General features: G+C 39.5%; 1 protein-coding gene across 4 annotated transcripts in view; it reads left to right on the top strand.

Moving 5' to 3' along the window:
• AK5 (adenylate kinase 5) overlaps positions 1–20,188 on the top strand; it is a 264,012-nt gene that overhangs the window by 195,196 nt on the left and 48,628 nt on the right. For all 4 annotated transcript variants that reach the window (XM_081307956.1, XM_081307957.1, XM_081307955.1 and 1 more), the window contains exons 9-10: positions 2,528–2,570; positions 5,646–5,690. In XM_081307956.1, the coding sequence (XP_081164082.1) occupies positions 2,528–2,570; positions 5,646–5,690 (88 nt within the window). The remainder of the gene's footprint in view (positions 1–2,527; positions 2,571–5,645; positions 5,691–20,188) is intronic.

The raw sequence follows: 20,188 nt of genomic DNA, 5'->3' as shown, positions 1-20,188 counted from the left end.
GGAGAGAACTCAGTGTTTTCCTCTTAACATTACCTGGATGTATTCAACAACTGTTTGACAAGCAACAGACAGATTCTGATTAAATAATCTTTTTCTAGCCAATATGATTGAGCCTCTTACTGTGCAGCTGCATCTTAGACAAACATATTAATTGCTTTAAATAGGTCTCTGGGGTAGGTCCTCTTCCCCAGAAGCAGTGCCTGAGACAGACATTTTTGTGCAAGTGTGCTGTTAGTTTGTGCTCTCAGAAGAGGGGATGGAGAAGCAGGATTGGGCAGGGTACAAGCTAAGCAAAGATGTGTTCCTGGCACCTTCCCACAGGGATCCCCGGGGCACAGACTGCATCATGGAGTCATCCCAACTTGAGGCAAGGGCCATATTTTTGTGAGCTTTTTTTATTATTATTATTATTAATAAATGTATTCAAATTACTCATTATATTTTTTTCTAGCATAATCCATACTATCTATTATAAAAATAGTTGGGATAAATAAAAACCCAAATTCCAACATAATAATGAAAGTATCAATGTAAATTACAAATTAGAAAGTCAAACAAAGGATTTATAAAAGTCAATATTTTGCTTAAAAAAAACACTATAAATTTGAACCTGCGACGTGTTTTCTTTTGTGAGCTTTTAGCAGCAGGAGGAGAAGGGTGCTGCAGCCAGGGGCCAGGAGAGAAATGGGACACCAGCAACATCCACTATGGCAACTACGCTAAAGGGACTAAATCTATAGCAGCCAAATAAGGCAGTAAGAGGTGTGGTTCTCATTCCAACCCTGACCTCACCAAGAACATGATGGTATGGCCACAGGCCTCTCACAGATCTCTCTAAACATCAGTCTCCTCAGCTGTAAAATGGGAGATGGGAAAAGCGGGTAGGGTAGGGTCCATTAGATCATCCCTACACTCCCACTTTGAAGAGCAATGAATTCAACAAGGGAACTGGTGGGGAGGCTTACCGAGGAGTAATGATGTTCTTTCTATTCCTGGAAGGGAATTAATTGATGTAATTGTGTCCCTGAATGACTGCATCATTAAAAGCTCTTCTCTACCTGGAATAGCTTGGGGAAACTCATCTAAGAAGACAAGCAGTAAAGTTACCCTGAAGGCATATATACTAAAAAGGATGGCAAGTCTCTGACTTTAAACCAAGCGCTTTCTTGGCAGTTTACCTCAACGGAGCATTAGTGCAACCAGACAACCTCATTTAACTGACTCCCACATCAAAGTGAATTAGAGGCAAGAGGCTGGGATGAAGTGACAGCAAGAGGCTGTCCCTGCAAAAGGGTATGTCCTCTGTGGAGAGCAGCTGGGCAAAAATTTATAGAAATTTTAAAGACATTTATTCTGTGACTCCAGGGTCCTCTCTCTCTCTTGGAATTTATTCTATAGGAGTAAATGTGTGGAATGACATTTGTATGATTTTATTCACTGGGCCACTTTGCCAAAAGTGGTCAAAGACTGAAAACAATTCAATAGCCCATCATTAAAGGGGCTGATTAAAAAACAATGACGACTATGGCACCAATCATAAAATAGAAAGCTGTGTAACCTAGAACGTTCTCTACTGAGAACATTCTATATTGACATGGACAGTTGTCAATAACACATTGATTTGTGAAAAAGCAAGGGGGAAGAATAGTATGTTACAGAAGTATATATCCTATTATGATATGATAGTATTATGTCATATCCAGGTGTAATTAAAATATGCTTCTTTTGCAGAAGAAATGGAAGTCATCAGAATACATATGTTTATATCAAGTATATCCCTGGCTATATAGAAGTTGTTTTTTTTGTGTACCTAGAAAGAAACTTCTGTACATAACCATCTATAAGGGGTGAGGAAGTGGGACAATAAAATAGATGAAGACATAGGTCGGAATGAGAAAACTTTCTGAATTTTTTCCCCAAACACCTCGGACTACTCTGTAAGGAAAATGGAGCATCTTGTTAGAAATAAAATGAAAACTTTAAAGCATCAGCAAAAGCTGGTCACTCTAGCTTTCCTTATTTCATGTTCTGGCTCAGAGATTGGCAGAGTATGGTCAGTGATGAGATAGTTGTGACAAAGACCATGTGGCCCACAATACTGCAAAGCTTTACTCTCTGGCCCTTTACCAGAATTCTTGGCAACCCTCGCTTTAAACTGTAGAGTTATTCATAAAACAGCTGTGACCACAGCTATCCATTGATGTGGATAAAATCCTTCTGACACTGAAGGATTTTGTCTTTTTGAAGTCAGATTTCTGTCCACAGTTTATACACCAAGAAAATGAGACTGGATATTGCACTAGGTACAAAGAGAACGTGGACAAATGGTCTGGTTTTAAATCTGAACTCTGTCCCTCACCACTGTGTGACCTTCAGCAGCATAACTTCTAGCATTCTCAGATTCTTGTCTCTGCTATGTTGTACCTCGTGGAGTTGTTTGGAAGTTTACATATGTTATTGTTAATCAGGAGCTTAAATAGTAACTGTTAGTAGTATCATCTAATATTGTGATTTTTTTTTAAAACAGGGTGATGACCAGTTAAATGTATTTGGAGAGGACACCATGGGAGGTGAGTTTCCTTTATTGATCAAACCAAAGAGGTCACTTCAATAGCTTGGAACAATTAAACATCAACTCATAGCTAGTAAAATGTCAACAGTGTGTACTTTTCCCTTGGCCAGGAAATATGGATCTTGCTTTTCGTGGCCCATGTGATAAACCAAAGGGATTCATTACTAAGAGATGCATTTCCTAAACGCCCAGAGAACATGGCTCCCAAGGTGCTCAATGAAAAGAGGATGCTTTGGTCAAAGATACTTGGGAAACACTTACCATTCAGTCTCCATTGGAAGATTCACATGTGTAATAGCATAACAAGAAACCCCCAGGTCCAAGTAAAGACAGATGTCTAACTTTAATTTGGCATTCTTCAACTTATTTGGAACACAAAACTAAACTCTTTCCTATATAGTGGTTACGATTCTGCAGTGTACCACTGGGACCCAACCCAACCTACACCAAGATTATACTGCTTTGTGATTTTTATCATGTCAAAAGTCTCATAAAACTAAAATATTCATCCCAAGTTAGCTATAAATGTAATTGAAAACAGATAAAACTATGTGGATTGGGAACTGTTAAAAAAAAAAAAAAGAAAAGGGCCAGGCACAGTGGCACAAGCCTATAATCCCAGCAGCTCCAGGGGCTGAAGCAGGAGGATCACAAGTTCAAAGCCAAACTCAGCAATTTAGCAAGGCCTTAAGCAATTCAGTGAGACTCTGTCTCTAAATAAAATACTAAAAAGAAAAAAGGGCTGGGGATGTGGCTCAGTGTTTAAGTGTCCCTGAGTTCAATCCCCGGTACTGGGAGCAAAAAAGAAAAAGAAAAAAAAAGGTTCATGATTGTTCTAGGTAAAATATGTCCATTTTGTAAGAAAAATTATCATTATAATTCATGGAAATATTATAGTTTTGACTGTGAACACATGCAAATAAGTGATTTGGTTTTTTAAATAACCCAGTCCTAACCCTGCATTGATCCATGAACATGTGGTGGCCGATACAGTGTCATTTGATGATAATGGCAATAGCAATATGTGAAAATCACATTTACCAAGTGATATCATTGTGATTCATGGAGAAAAAGGCACATAAACAGGAACCATAGCTTAGCTGTCACTTAGCTAAGTGCAAATAAGCAAGTCTGTCTCAACTGGATAGGGGTGACTGATTGCGTCATTAAGTTTCCTTTCTTCCTGGTTATAAAATTAACATACACTCACTGTGGAAAATTTTTTTTAAGGAAGGAACTAAAAACTATCTAAAACATTATGACCTATAAACAGTCATGGCTGTCATTCTAGTGTATTTCATTTCAGTGTATTGTCTACATAACTATTTTTGCATAGTTGAGAACACATATATACATACAGATATCTCCAAATCTTTGTACATATCATAACATAATCTGTTTCCATGTCATTAAAAACACTGTAAAACTTAATTTGTAATGACTGCATTATTTGAATTGTACCATCATTAACTAAACACTAACTTTTTAAAAACTGAAATAGGATATGATCATATTTTTAAAAACAAAAAAAGAAAAGACCCACAAGAACCATGATCATTTTCCTAGACTGCAAATAGATTCACAGTTACTCAACTTCAAGAAGTAACCTGGCAGGTGGGAAAGCATGAGATGACCAACTCATCCCACAAGTTAGGGACACCATATCTTTATATATGTGGGAGGAGGTAGAACTGTCACTCAGCTAATGGTGGAGTCCTGCAAATATGTAGCATTATGTATATAAAAGTGCTATCTCAGTTTTGCTAAAAAATAATGTTTATAACTGTCAAAATAATGAACTATCTTTTAAAAGTAGTTATCATCTGCATAAAATATAAAATGTAAGCCAGAGTCCTATCAATTCATTTTAAGAATGAAAATGGCCATTTTATCACTAAGATAGAAAATAAAAACCTACAACCTCTCCAAGTAATCACACCCATCCATCATTTTAGTCAACTCATACCCTGAAGACTGGCAAAAGTGGCCACTCCCAGGACCCAGGAAAGAGCCTAGAACTCCACTTGGACCACAGCTCAGGATTGACTCCATCAGGTCCTGCCCTTCTGTCCTGGACCCTCCCTACTTAGACAGCTTCTCCAGGAACCTCAGCCCAGGATCTGAAATGCACATCCAAGGGCTGGACCTCCAAAAAAAAAACATCAAACATCTCTGAACTCTAGTTCACTTAAAAATTCCAAGCAAGTTTTCATCCTACATCATGATACATTAATGTCCACTCAGTTGTCTTGCAAATTTGAAGAGTATCTCCCTTAGCATAAGAATTAGCAAGAATAATAAATTATTCAAAACTATCTTCAGTTACTGTATCAGCACTCACATCTGTCTGACTCAGGGAAGAATCTAGCCTCAGATGCATCTAAAAACCTGACTCCAAATATTAGCTCTTCCTAACCACAGCCCCCATTGTTAACACCCACCACTTCACTGTAGAATTTTACCTGGCTTGGATCTGCCTAAGCACATCAAGGAAATGCTTCTAGAAGTCAGTGGAATTCTTGCCACCATTTTGATTTTTACACTACTGATACATGTATTATTAAATTTTTTTTGTAAACTGACTCACTGTTTTTAATTACTTATTTTAAAAGAAATTTTATATCACCACTTTAAGTGGAAAATAGCATTATTTACTGTGAAATAAAACTTGTTTTTTTTAATATTGTCTTCAGGTACCATATTTTAATTCTTCTCTGTTAAAAGGGAGATTATCCAATGTGAAAAAATGTGAAATAATACCAAACTGAGATACTTAGAAAGACTTAAAAGCAAGTTTTAAATTTAGCTTTGTGATTCATACTATTTAATATCATCTGTTTTACCACCTAAAAGTAATAGTGCATGTGAAAATAAAAATATATTGCCTGGATCTGGGAATAAGGCTGAAATGGTTATCAGTGCCTATTAATAGCAACCTATTAAGGCATCTACTCAGCTTTGAGCTTCTAATCAAGCAAAACTCTGTAAGGTTTGAATTTTACATGACATGAGTGAAATCAGTGTTCCAATGTAGTACTTCTTGAAATTAACTTATATTGTTCTTATTTTTAAGGCTTCATAGAAGATTTGAGGAAATGTAAAATTATTTTCATGATGGGTGAGTAATAACCCTCAAATTTTCTAATACAATTGCTAATAATAACAAGTTAGTAGCAAAAAAAAAGAAAAAAATGGCAATTCATTTATCACTGTTGAGAAGTCATGTTTGCTTTTTGGTCAAAATAACCCCTAGGAGGTTTTCAGACTATCGCTTGCACTTATGCAGTTTTATATTCCTTTTGGCCTTGTGTCTTTTCAGCATAGAAAAAGCAGGATTCAGAAACATCAAATCCCTGAGTTTAGCTCTACAATTACAAAGTACGTCATTACAAGGACAAGGGGATGCTGAACGTTAGTGTCTAAGACACACCTTCTCTGTTTGAACACCAACCCTCTCCTTTTTAAAATAAATGCATCAGTGACCACTATGCAAATATACTTCCATAGCCACAGCCTGTATTCTACACAGCTAAAGACAATCTAAAGTGGAGCTAGGGTGTAGTTTAGTGGTAGTGCCTGTGCAAAACCCTGGGTTTTCAGCACCAGGAAAAAAAAAAGCCAAGAAAAGCACAGATATTGTCAGAACACCTCCCAAAACTTATGCTCTTTCTGCTAATCCTAAAAAGTATATTTTTAAAAGTACACCTGCCTGTACATTTTCAAAAAAATATCTATTTATATTCGGAAATAATGAAGAGATCCACACCTCTTCAATGAGTGGGAAGAGAGTAGCTGTCAGCACCACAGAAATGTAATCAGATAAACTTTGAATCTTACATACTAACTCCGGGACGCCTACTTGAAAATCTGAGTAAATCTGTCTCATTGTCAGACATGGAATCTGAACCAGAGAAGCTAAGAGATTTGGTCAAGGTCATTCAACCAACTGGTGGAAGGAGGGGACAGCTTTTCCAGGGTTCCCCGCTGTACCACCAGGACATGGTGGCTGTTGTCCTGAACTACAGCTGCCTCATACATCCAACCATTTGACAAATACTTCTTGAACGCTGGACCCATCTGGGCAGTGAGCAGGATTCATGGAGTTTCCATCCCAGAGGAAAAGAATAATTAATATATCACAAACCTTGAAAAGTGTTAGGAAAGAAATGAAAAGCTAAAATTGGACAATCAGAGCAAAGCGTTTGGAGTAAAAGTGGGTGATGACTTCAGAGAGGGTGACCTGGGAAGACTTTCCTAAGGAGGCAACGTTTAAATGGAGAAGGAAGGATCAGAGGCAAGGCATGTAGCTCAGGCATAGAGTACTTGCCTAGCACGCATGACACCTGGGTTCAATCCCCAGCACCACATACACCAAAAAAGAACTTGAAGGAGAGGCTGGACCAGAGAAGGGTCCAATGGGAGGCAAGAGGGGAAATTCTAGTCCAAGAGAATAGCACATCTCAAGCAGTGGGAATTCCTTAGACCTGCCTTAGTGCAATTTCTCATCTGCATGCCTCTAGGTGATCTAAACCTTGGAAACTGGATGGACTCTTTTCACACTTACTTTGTATTCTTTTCAGAAAGTAAAAGTATATTTCTTATTTCCCTTGCTGAGGAGGAACTCATCGTAATTTCAGTTGTGCTTATAGATTACTAAAATTTTCTTTCCACATAAATTTTATTTATCAGTTTTCTTGGCTGCAGACAAATACACAATGTATTGTATTTTCTGTGCCGCTTTTATGTTAGAAAGACCTAAATTAGGAAATTTAAATTTAAATTATGGAGAGACCTTTGAAACTCCATATGTAAACATTCAGAGTAGGAATCCTTTATTATCATAGAGAAATCTTTCAAGAATGTGGTCCCAAAAAGCTTCTATCAATAATACAGCCTGTTGTGTTGTTGTTACTGTCTCCAGTAGTAATATTTCAGATTTATCCACTGTTTATCATTTATAGTTGGATTTTGAAATATATTTTCAAATGTCACTTCTATCTGTCTAGGAATAACTAAAGACCTTGGCTTACCTATTCTGAAGTCCTGTGCCCTTTAGAAAGTCAAACAGCACAATATAAAATCTTTGACATTAGACAAAGTTTGAGACACTCAAAGATCCACAGACCACACTGAGAAGCGGTGCTCTGAGGAAGAGGTTTTTCTTGCATCTAACTGAACATTCCTGCATTTCAACTTATTGGTCAGTCACTATTATGGTAAAATGATCTGAGCCTACTATTTAGGCAGAAGGTACAAAGCCTCTGTGATATGAAGGAAATGCATTCTACACTCCAAAAATCAAGGCCTTGGTTCCAAATTCTTCCTTGACAGATGGTAGAATGGTTTTGGTGGCTTCATTATCACAAGTCACTTTGAAGCTTGTAAAAACTCTCAGGATGTCATAGACACACCCATAACCATTTTGGTAAATTTTTTTCTTTTTTATTATTAATTTTTTATTTTTTTAATTAATTATACATAATGTTAGAATGAATTTATGCACCTTGATATATCATATATAGATGGGATACAATTTCTCATTTTTCTGAGTGTACATGTTGCAGAATCATATTGGTCATGCAGTCACATATATACATAAAGTAATAATGTCTGTTTTTTTCTGCTATGTTTCCTGTCCCCACCTCCCCCTCCCTCCCCTCGTATTACTTCCCTTCACCTAATCTAAGGTAATGCTGTATTTCCCTAGTGCCCCCCTCCTTATTGTGAATTAGCATCCACCTATTAGAGAAAACACTTGGCCTCTGATTTTTTGGGATTGGCTTACTTAGCATGATATTCTCCATCTCCATCCATTTACTGACAAATGCCATAATTTCATTCTTCTTTAAGGCTGAGTAATATTCCATTGAATTTATTTATCACATTTCACTTCAGTGAATTTTAATAAACAAAAATCAGGTGATTTCCATGGAACTCATGTGGTTTTGTCTATATAAGATGGCTGAATTTTTCCATTTTTTAAATTATTGTCTTGACATCTACAAGAAGCACAGTAGTATTAGCCAGAGCCTAGCTTGACATTCTCATTGTTATTCTTCAGATAAAATTAATATTCTTAAAGCACTCACCCCATGTCTTAAACTATTTATTTTATTTATTAGTTTTCTTGGCATGCAGAAGACAAAAGTTCCCTTTTGTCTGCAGAAAGGTCCAAACTCCTTAGACCAACTTAAGACTCCTGTCGGGCCTCAGTGTGTCCTTACCATTTCCCACCACATCCTCTTGTTAGTCTTGAACTCCAACCCCCCCTGCATCCCTGCTCTCTCCCAAGCTTGCTTTTTTGTCAGTCCTTGCACTTGAAATGTCTTCTCCCCTATCTCATCATGCCCCAAGTTCAGGTTTAAGTTCTAGCTCCTTGAGAAGTCTTCTCTAATCACCAGCCTTTCTCCTCTGGGCGCCTCCATCCCTTGAGTCTTTCTGGCTACTTCTAATGACTATGAAAAAATATATTTGTTGGAATAATGAAATCTTGAGGAAGCAGTGCAGTTCGTTTCCATAACAACAAAAATAGCAACTGAAAGTCCTGGACTGGAACTGACAGGCAGGTTGTGCCGCCCTGTTTCTTGCAGGACGGTTTTCAGGTTAATTGTGAGCCTACCCAGATGCTCCATGAAATGCTACCCTCTCACTGATGACAAGCAACTCTCACCCTAAGCCGGCTCATTTGCAAGGCAAAAGTTACCAAGTGGGGAGCTGATGGCAGGGGCCACCATCCAACAGGAGAAAATGTTCAGGGCAAGTGTTCCATCTGCACCAAAAGGACAGGCCACATGAGCCTAGGTGGCCTCTGAGTGTTGTGTGAATGTCACCCTTTTTGTTCATGAAGAAAGCCGCTCAATAGCTGTTTAGAAAAATACCTTTCAAAGAACAGAGCGCCCAGAGGGTAGTGCCAGATTGATCACAAGGGTTGAAAGAGTTCTCTGAGCTTTGGTTGCCTCCACACAAGATCCAAGAACCTGTGCTGGTGTTCAAGCTGGGCCTCAATCATTGATGAGAGTATAAAAATTATTTGGAAAATGGAGAAATACACTCTAAAGACCCTCAATGTGTCCCACTAACAGGTGACTAGTTTTCCACCGCCTTTTTTGTTGCATTTCTTTCTCTCCTTCTTTCCTTCTCTTGATCATTCTTTTCCTCTTCTCCATTTTCATTGCCTGCCTATGCCCAAAATGTGATATAACCTGAATTCCCATTAATTCATAGCCAGAGCCCGGATACAAGTGCTATAATGTGGAGCACACATCTGACTAATCAGGTGAGCTGTGATGTTAATGGCATAATGATCAAGACATCATTCAATGGCCGTAGCTTCCAGTGTATCAGGGACACAGGTGGCCTTGTGTAAGCTGGCATTAGTGCTATGAAAAATTGTTTTTAAGTAGTCAGCTTTGAGAGGTATACTGATAAATATTTTATGTTACTCTGTGCATTGTTAACCACTGCACAAATGATCCTACTTATTTTCCTGAAGAAAACTGGAGAAATAAAAATTTTGACCTAAAACTCAGCATTACAATACCTGTCATTTATTTCATTATAGCCCTGTTGTCATTTCATTATTGCCCTTATGGATTAATTTTTAATTAATTTAAAAATTATAGATTAATTTTTTTAAATATCCTTATTTGTAGATGGACACAATACCTTCATTTTCTTTATTTATTTTTTATGTGGTGCTGAGGATTGAACCCTGTGCCTTACACGTGCTAGGCAAGCGCTCTACCACTGATCTATAACCCCAGCCCTATTAATCATTATTTTTTTGATTAATGATTACTTGGGGCTCAGCATGGACACTTTTTATTTAATTGACTCACATGTTTAGAAAATTAAATTCAATTTTTATTCAATGAAATTAACTTTGACTAGGTGTGTCTATAAGAGAAACCATCATTGAGCACTGAACGCAGGCCAGGCACTGTACAAATCACCTTCTGACACTGTCTTACTGCCTGCCTATATCCAACGTATGGAGAAAATGCCAGTGCCTTTCTGACTTTTCAAGATTAAATCACCTGTTAATAAGTAGTAAGTATATCTGGAGCTTGAAATAGTTCAACACTGGGCTGGGCGTGTGGCTTAGTGGTAGAGCGTTCACCTAGCATGCATGAGGCCCTGGGTTCGATCCTCAGCACCACATAAATGTAAAATGAAGACATGGTGTCCACCTAAAACACTTTAAAAAAAAAAAAAAAGAAAGAAATAGTTTAACACTGGCAACAAATGCTGCCGGTTGTCTTTCTTGAAGAGACTGGTTTTATTTACAGGCAAGGAAATGTCTGCCAGATACTCAAATCTGAAAACCCATAGTTTTGTCTGCTAAATGGTCTTTCGAAAAGTAGAAATGATATTCAGTGAAGAAAGTGACTAGTTGAGCAACTTAGTCACACAAGTGCCTTTCCCTGAGAAAATCATTATTCCTAGCTGTGCTGCGAGCTTTGTGCATACTTCCCATTTTGTCAAAAAAAAAAATATTTTAAATGATATGCACCTAAGAGTGAAAAATAAAATTAATCTCTTTTACTGCTTCATCAAGATGTTCTTAGGTAACATACGTCCCTCCTTCTTTCCTTTCACTCCAAGTGCAGAGTAGTGAAGAATGCAATGGCTGGCACACTGGACACTAAGGATTCACCAGTTTCACCATCATGGCTTCTGCACCATTCACGAAAAGCCAATCATTTCTTGGTGTTATAATGGGAATAAGGAACCTCCCGTGTCTGGAGGCCACACTGGGAGAACTACAAGCTGGGGTAATTGGGAGGGGGTGGGATGTTCAGTAGAACAAACAAAACAAAACCCAGGCTTAGCATTTAGGGGATCTTAGAGGGGAAAAGTCCCATGTGCCATTTTCTCTTGTGCTTTTGAAAGCACAGTTGTGAGGAAGGGATCATGGGGAACGGGGTGCAGCTTCAGAAAGCCCGTTTCTCTTGTCTCCTGGAGGCTGGATGCTTCTGAAAGTTTCTCTGTACCCAGTGGCACCAGACATGTCTGAAAAGAAGAAAACCTTGTGCCTTTGTCAGAAGGTGGAAGAAGAAAGTAGCAGAAGGACCAACAGGAGGCCCAAGGCTGGGTTAGATGGAAGCAGGGGAGCACCTCAGGGGGCCAATAGCACTGGACGAAGGGCAAAGGAACAGCCCTGACGTGGAGACCGAACTGTAAACTGGACTGTCCACATTGTCAGAAATCACTGGATTGAACTGAGAAACTCAGACTGCACTTGACTGAGTTTCTACTATGAAGTGAAACCAGGTGGCTCTCGAACAAGCCAGAGCTGATGGTTAATTTTCGGTAAGAACTTGCCTGGGTCGGGGGAACCCAGGTAACCAGTAAAACATTATTTCTGGGTGTGTCTCTGAGGATGTTTCCAGGAGAGATTGGCATTTGAGTCTGTGAGCTGAATCTAAATTAGGGAAAACCTGCCTGCATCCAACCTGTTGAGGGCCCAGGTAGAACAAAAAGGCAGAGCAAAGGTAATTTTTCTCTTGGATATGGGTCATCCAGTTTCTTCTGCCCTCAGACATCAGAAGTCCAGATTTTTTTTTCTCTTTCCACATTTTTTATTATTGCATTATATTTATACGTAATGATGGGGTTTGTTTTTACCTATTTGTGTAAGCATGTAATAGAACCACAGAATTTGGTCAGTGTCACTCCCCAGCACTTTCCCCCTCACTCCTCCCTCCCACCCCCTGGTTCCTTTCCTCTACTGATCTGCCCACCACCACCTTTCTTTTCCTTTTTATTCTCTAACATCCACCTATGAGAGAAAATAGAACCCTTGACCTTCTGGCTTTTTGGCTTATTTTGCTTAACATAATGGTCTCAAGTTCTAACCGTTTTCCTGCAAATGACATCATTTAATTTTTCTTTATAGCTGAATAAAACTCCACTGTGTATATATAACACAGTTTCTTTATCCATTCATCCATTGATGGACACCTAGGCTGTTCCATAGTTTGTCTATTATGAATTGTACTGATCTAAACATGAGTATGCATGTATTGCTATAGTATGGTGACTTTAATTCTTTAGGATAAATAGAGGAGTGGTATAGCTGGGTCATATAGTGGTTCCATGCCTAGTCTTTTGAAGAACCTCCGTTCTGATTTCCATAGTAGTTGTTCTAATTTACAATCCCACCAACAATGAGAAAGTGTTCCTTTTTTCTCCACATTCTTTCCGGCACTTATTATTTATATTCTTTTTAAAAAATATTGTTAGTTGTAGATGGACACAATACCTTTATTTTGTTTATTTAGTTTTTTTTTTTCCTGTGGTGCTGGGGAAAAAAACCACTGCCTCCCGTGTACTGGGCAAGCACTCTACCACTGAGCCACAACCCCAGCCCTATTACTTGTATTCTTGATGACTGCCATTCTGACTGGTGTGAGATGGAATCTCAGTTTAGTTTTGTTTGCATTTCCCTAGTTGCTAAAGATGTTGAAGATTTTTTTCACATATTTGTTGGCTACTTGTATTTCTTCTTTTGAGAAGTTTCTATTTAATTAATTGGCTCATTTATTAATTAAATTATTTGTTTTTTGGGTTTAAGGTTTTTCTTTTAGTTCTTTATATGTCTGTATATTAATCATCTGTCAAAAGAGTGGCTGGAAATATTTTTCTCCCATTCTATAGGTTCACTTTTCATGTACCTAATTGTTTCCTTTGCTGTGTGGCAGCTTTTAAATTTAATGTCATCTTATTTATTAACTCTTTACATTATTTCCTGAGCTTTAGGGGTCTTATTGAGAAAGTCATTGCCTACACTTATACGTTGGAGAGTTGACCCTACGTTTTCTTCTAGGAATTGCATAGTTTCTGTATATTATTATTATTTTTTTTCAGTTGTAGATGGACACAATACCTATAATTTTATTTATTTATTTTTTATGTGGTGCTGAGAATTGAACCCAGTGTCTCACACATGTTAGGCAAGCACTCTACCACTGAGCTACAAGCCCAGCCCTTAGTTTCTGTTCTAATTCCTAGGTCTTTGATCCATTTGGAGATGATGTTTGTGCAGGGTGAGAACGAAGGAGCAAGTCTCATTCTTTTATATGTGGATAGCTAGTTTTTTCTAACATCATTTGTTCTAAAAGGCTGTCTTTTCTCCAATGTATGCTTTTGGCACCATTGTGAAGGATCAGATGACTATAGTTGTGTGGGTTTGTCTGTGTCTTCTATTCTGTACCATTGGTTTATGCGTCTGCCAGCATCATATAGTTTTTGTTACTACAGCTCTGTAGTGTAATTTGAAGTCAGGTATTGTGACGCTGCCAGCATTGCTTTTTGGCTTAGAGTTGCTTTGGCTCTTTGGGTCTTTTATTCTTCCAAATAATGTTAGGACTGTTTCTTCTAGTTCTGTGAAGGATGTCATTGGTACCTCAATGGGGATTGCATTGAATATGTATATTGCTTTTGATAATATGGCCATTTTAAGAATATTAATTTTGCCTATCCATGAACATGGAAGGTCTTTCCATCTTTTGACTTCTTCAGTTTCTTCCTTCAGTGTTCTGTAGTTTTCATTGTAGAGGTCTTTCACCTTGGTTAGATTTATTCCTAGTTTTTCGTTTTGGTTTGGTTTGGTTTGGGGTGTTGTTGCTGTTGTTGTTTTTAGGATATTGTGAACAGAATTGTTTTCCTGATTTTTATTCTCAGCAGATTCGTTGTTGGTATACAAGAAAGCTACTGATTTTGTAACCAGCTACTTTTCTAAATTTGTTTATTAGCTCTAGAAGTCTTTTGGTGAAGTTTTTTGGATTTTCTAAATTTAGGATCATATATCTGTGATAATGTGTGATAATCTCAGGAATCCAGGTTCTTGAGCCTTCGAACTTCAGAACTTGCATCAGCAACTCCCCCCAACAAGATCATAGGCTTTTATGCTCAAAACTGCACAACACCCCTGGCTCCCGTGCTTCTCCATCCTGAGGTAGCCTACTCTGCAGCATCTGGGTCTCCAAGATTGAGTGAGCCAAAGCCTATCATAAATTCCCTCTTACATATCTATATATACCTTTATTAGATCTGTTTCTCTGAAGAACCCTGACAAACACAGCTGGGTTCATGAAGAGAATTAAGTCTCCATCTGACACCAAGCCATTGACTTGGCCCACCTGAAGCATTGTCCTTGGGCCAAACTCAGATACAGAATCACCCAGCTTTTTCTCTTCTAAAGGGGTACAGACACTTAAGGTCCGTATAAAGAAGAAGAGACATTGGCCAGCTTTCCAGGGGAGCCTCAAATGCATTACAAACCAATAGGAACTCTCTCTAATGCTGGGAAAAGGTGGACACTGTGTGCTGACAGTAAACCTACTTAATTATATGAACTTTACACTGCAGAAAGGCTCCAAGTGATGCTGAATTAGGATGCAACCATTTCTTAATTTAATCAAGCCAAATTAATAAGCCCTAATCAAGGCTCACTACTCAAGGAACTATGAGATTCAAAAGGACATAAAACAGTCCTTGGGACGCTGCAAGACACTGCAGTTGTATATTGTTTTCAGGTTCTTGAATTATTTCCTTAAAGAAAAGTTGTTAAGTTAATTAAGAGTTCTCCAAAGGGAAAATTACTACTAGAGGGAGAACAGCACAAGTCTGAGTGGAGACCTCGCACTCACTGCTTCCCTAAGTGTTGGATGAAATATTTTTGGAAGCACTATTAACTTGCCCACTGAGCTGCCGGGTGAAGTTTTAGGGACTCGGTTGGTTCACTAAAGGCTAATGAAATGTATTCAACAAAATAGCAAATGATCCTTCTGTGTTCTACTGATTGATTAGCAATCACATCAAGGCCACATCTCCCAGCCTGACTAAAAGCCTTTCTTGCTTGTTCCGAGACCCACTAAGTATAATCAGTGTACACTGGAAGATGCTACGAACTCCAGCAGGACCCAGCACTGAAAAGGAGAAAACATCAAAATCTCTCTCTCTCTCTCTCTCTCTCTCTCTCTCTCTCTCTCTCTCTCTCTCTTTCTCTCTCGTACTGGGAGTTGAGCCCAGAGGCACATTTGAGCCACATTTCTAATCCTTTTGATGATTTTATTTTAAGGCAGGATCTCATCTAAGTTGTTTAGAGCCTGGCAAAATTGCTGAGGCTGGCCTCAAACTTATGATCCTCCTACCTCATTCTTCTTGAGTTGCTGAGATTACAGACATATGCCACCACACCCTGTTTTAATTTCTCTTAAAATGGCAAAATATCATTTGTTCTCTGTCCACCTTACACTTGAGCAGCCCATGAGTTAATCCATTACTAATTGTTGTCTTACTGGAAAACTTACACAACTGAGACACAGCTCCAAGAAAGTAAAGTATGAAGGCAGTTAATAAGTCAAAGTCCCATTCTCTACTCCCAAAATATTCATTTAATTATCTAATAACAATATTGAAATTAACACATACAAAAGTGATTTACTATGCCCCAGATTCTAGGCTGTCTTTATACATATTAACTTGTTTAATCCTCACATCAATCTTAAGTATTCATATCGTCTCCATTTTACAGAGGAAGAATTGAGGCTCAAAAAGGTTAAGTAAGTTTCCTAAGTGTTATGGTTTGGATTTGAGGTGTCCCCCAAAAGCTCCTGTGTATGCAGGAATATTCAGAGGTGAAATGATTAGATCATGAGAGCTGTAGCCTACTCATTCCATCCTAGTTTCAATGGACTGAGTGATAACTGTAGGCAGGTGGGTCACTAAGGGCGTGCCCTGCAAGTGTTGTTCTTCCTGGGATCCTTTCCCCTCTCTCTCTCTGCTTCCAGACCCTGCCCTGAGCTGAGCAGCTTTCCTCTGCCATGCCCTTCCCCCATGATGTCCTGCCTCACCTTGAGCCCAGAGCAAGGAGTCGGCCGTCCACAGACTGACACCTCTGAAACTCTGAGGCCCAAATAAACTTTTCTTCCTTTAAGTTGTTCTTGTTGGATATTTTGGCCACAGAAAAACAAAAGCTGACTCAGACACTAGGGCAAAGAGTTAATAAGTGATCAAGGTAAGGCTCAGAGCTGAGTTAGCTTCTCAGACTTCAAAGCTCATGCTCTAAAAGTGTCGGTAGATATTGAGGGTGAGTTTGTGGGAGTACAGTGGGTTAAGGAAGGGTTTTCCATATTTATTTGAAGAAGTACCTCAATTTTCTATTTTGTTTTGTTGCTATATTAGCTAGCTATTGATGTCTGAAAACAAAGACAAAATAATAAGATAACAAATGAATATTAATGAAACAGACCTCTGAGTACCCCAGCCATGTTTCTCCCAATTATGTGACATATTATCTTCAAAATAAGAAACAATTTGGATTCAGAAAAGTGCCCTGAACCATCATTATCACTCCCCACACAAGCTCATTGAGTTCAGAATATACACCACATTGTTCACTAAAAAGACATATCGTGGGCACCTGTTGTGTGAGCATTACCAAAACTATTTCAGAATCCACGTGTGGGGCACCCACCTGTAATCCAGCAACTCAGGAGACTGAAGCTGGGGGATTTCAAGTTCAAGGCCAACCTGAGCAATTCAGTGAGACACTATCTCAAAATTTAAAAAAAAAAATTAGGTCTGGGGATGTGGCTTAGTGGTAAATCCCCCTGGGTTCAATCCCAGTGCCAAAAATATAAAATAAAAATAATTAAAAGACCCAAGTTCAAAACAATTTCAGAAGGGCAACAATGAACAAATGTTTGAGAATGTGATGCTGGGTATATCTGAGGGGACCTGGTCATTCTGGAATGTTCATTGCACTTTGGATGGAGTACCTCAGTTACATATTGATCTTTACCAATACCATATAGTATGAAGGAGGAATAAAAAAGACAGCCTAGACCAGGGATATATATAAACTTAAAGGGGACTGCCTAAACTGCTGTAATGATAAATATGGATCTCTCTGCTCTATTAAATTCTTCCACTAAATATATATGCTTTGGGGTGAATTGCATATTTGACACATTGAATTTCTACTATGCACCAGCAATGTGATAGGTCTAAGCTTGCACAGATGAAAGAAAAGCTCCCTAAGCTCAAGAAGCTCATCTTGTAGAGGGGAAAACAGCACAGCTGCCACATGCAGTGACCAAGGCCTGCACCTGGGGAGGAAGACTGCAGCAGGGGCAAGTCAGAGCCGAGTCCTGAGGAAGAAAAGGCCAAGTTGCAAGTGGGAAGAAAGCTGGGATGGATACCCTGTGGGAAGAGGGAGCAGCGTGTGCAAGAGGAAGCATCAGAAGTGAGAGGGATGGAAAGTTACGGGAGCCAGAGCTGGAGACCAGGCAAAGTCCGAGATGTGAGAGCCGTGAGACCAGACTGAGAAGTGTGAACTTCATGAGTGGCAGCAGGAAGCCATCAGGGCCTCTGTTCAGTCATACAGTGACTGATTCAGATTTCAAAAAGAAAAGAGCACTCTGGCAGCAGTGAGAGGGAGTCCTGGCTGCAGCAGAGAGGCCAGTCGTAGGCCATCAGAATGGCCATTCATGGAAGGAAAGGGAGGCAATCGAGGTGAGTGAGAAAAAATAGGTCCAAGAGATTCCAGGAGATAAAATCAATAGGACACAGCCATCCGTTGTGTGCAGAGGTGAATGAGAAGAATTATGCATGACTCAGAAGTGGCTGGTGTGGACAACCACGTGGACAGAGGTGCCATTCAAGGACTAAGGGATATGGAGAAGAAAGGGGTTTTGAGAGAGACATGAAGAATTCAGTGTTAAACATGCTACCATTGAGATGCTTACAGGACATCCACTGTTGGTGTCCATTAAGCAAGAGATGTTTGAGATCCTATACCCAAAATACACGTTCTGGCTGTAGACACGTGTGGATTTCACCAGGGTATCGATGAAGGGTGAAGCCAAGCACAAGCAAGAGATCACCCAGCGAGGTTCGTAGAATGAAGCTAGAGACAGGTTGAGACCTGGAGCCTTTGAAGCTCCTGTTCAGAGCCAGAGGAGGAAGAAGAGAGAGGAAAAGGGACTATCAAGAGCCAATGGCATCATACGTAGAAGGCGAGGCAGGAAATAGAAGAGCTAAACAAAATGTAATGAAGATAATCCGTTGGATTTGGCAACTAAAGCATTATTGGGGGCTTTAATGAAAGAAGTTCCAGTAGAAGAGAAATAACTGAAAGCCATGGGTTAAGGGACGGCTGGAGGTTAAGGAGAACAAGGATATGAACAGACTATACTTTCAAGAAACTTGACTCTGAAAGAAAAGACTTAGGGAGTATCTAAAGGGAAAAGAAGGTCAAAGGTAGACTATTTTTTAAAATGAGAGATGCAAGCATATGTGCATAAAGAGAAGCAGCACAGGCTCAAGGCCAGATGCCAGCATCCCCAGGAACTAGCTGCTATGTGACCTTGGGTAATGTCTTTACACCCACTGTTCCTCAGTCTTCTCACCTGGCATGTAGACTGATGATAGTATGTAGGTCACAGAGGGCAATGTGAAGATGAGCCAGCTAATAGTACTCATTTTTTTTAAGAGACAGAGAGAAAGAGAAGAGAGAGAGAATTTTTTAATATGTATTTTTCAGTTTTCAGTGGACCCAACATCTTTATTTTATTTTATGTGGTGCTGAGGATCGAACCCAGCGCCCCGCGCATGCCAGGCGAGCGCTTTACCGCTTGAGCCACATCCCCAGCCCCAACAGTACCCTTATAAATAATTCCACAAGCCTGGCCCAGTGGCACCCCACTCTCTGGAGGCTGAGACAGGAGGATTTCAAGTTTGAGACCAGCCTCAGCAACTTAATGAGACCCTAAGCATCTCCAAATAAAAAGATTTAAAAACAAAAATAACTAGGGATGTAGCTCAGTGGTAAAGCACCTCTGGGTTCAATCCCTAGCACCACACACAAAAAAAGTATTCAACAATCATGGGCTGTCATGTTAACAATCATGTTCAGATTCTGAGTGAGAGGAGACAACCAATAAGAGGAAGAGGATCCTGAGAAAAGGGAGAAGAGGATGGATCAAAGTGACTTGGAAGGAGAAAGGATATCCACAATATTTTTTTTTTTAGTTGTTGATAGACCTTTATTTTATTTATTTATGTGCAGTGCTGAGAATAGAACCCAGTACCTCGCTGGGCAAGCGCTCCACCTCTGAGCCCCAAGCCCAGCCCCAAGATGGGGTTTTAAGGTTGGGTAAAGGCCACTGTCAGTCTGTTGATGTTCCATATTAAAATTAACCCTCCTGCAGGGCGCAGCGGCACACACCTGTAATCCCAGCAACTCAGAAGGCTGAGACAGGCTGATCCCAAGTTCAAGGCCAACCTCAGCAATTTAGCAAGGCCCTAAGCAACTTAACGGGACCCTGTCTCAAAGTAAAAAATAAAAGGTGGGCTGGGTTCAATGAACTGATCTTCAATTGAACACCCCTGAGTTCAATCCCTGGTACAAAAAAAGAAGAAAAGAAAAAGTAACCCTCCTTCCCTAAGGGCTGAGCTGTCACCTGGCGATTTGTCTATACCAGCTGTAGTTGGCTAAGTTCAGGGCTGGCTGAAATGAGAGTATCTCTTGGGCTTTGGGCCTAAGCTGCCTGACCACTGCTGTAAACTGCTGCTCCAGTTGACACATTCCTGTGGGTGTTTACAACA

The sequence above is a fragment of the Spermophilus citellus genome (assembly GCF_964194105.1).
Source record: "Spermophilus citellus genome assembly, chromosome: 9".
NCBI classification, from domain to species: domain Eukaryota; kingdom Metazoa; phylum Chordata; class Mammalia; order Rodentia; family Sciuridae; genus Spermophilus; species Spermophilus citellus.
The sequence above is the reverse complement of the archived record's forward strand: the minus strand, read 5'-3'. Positions and strand labels throughout refer to the sequence as shown.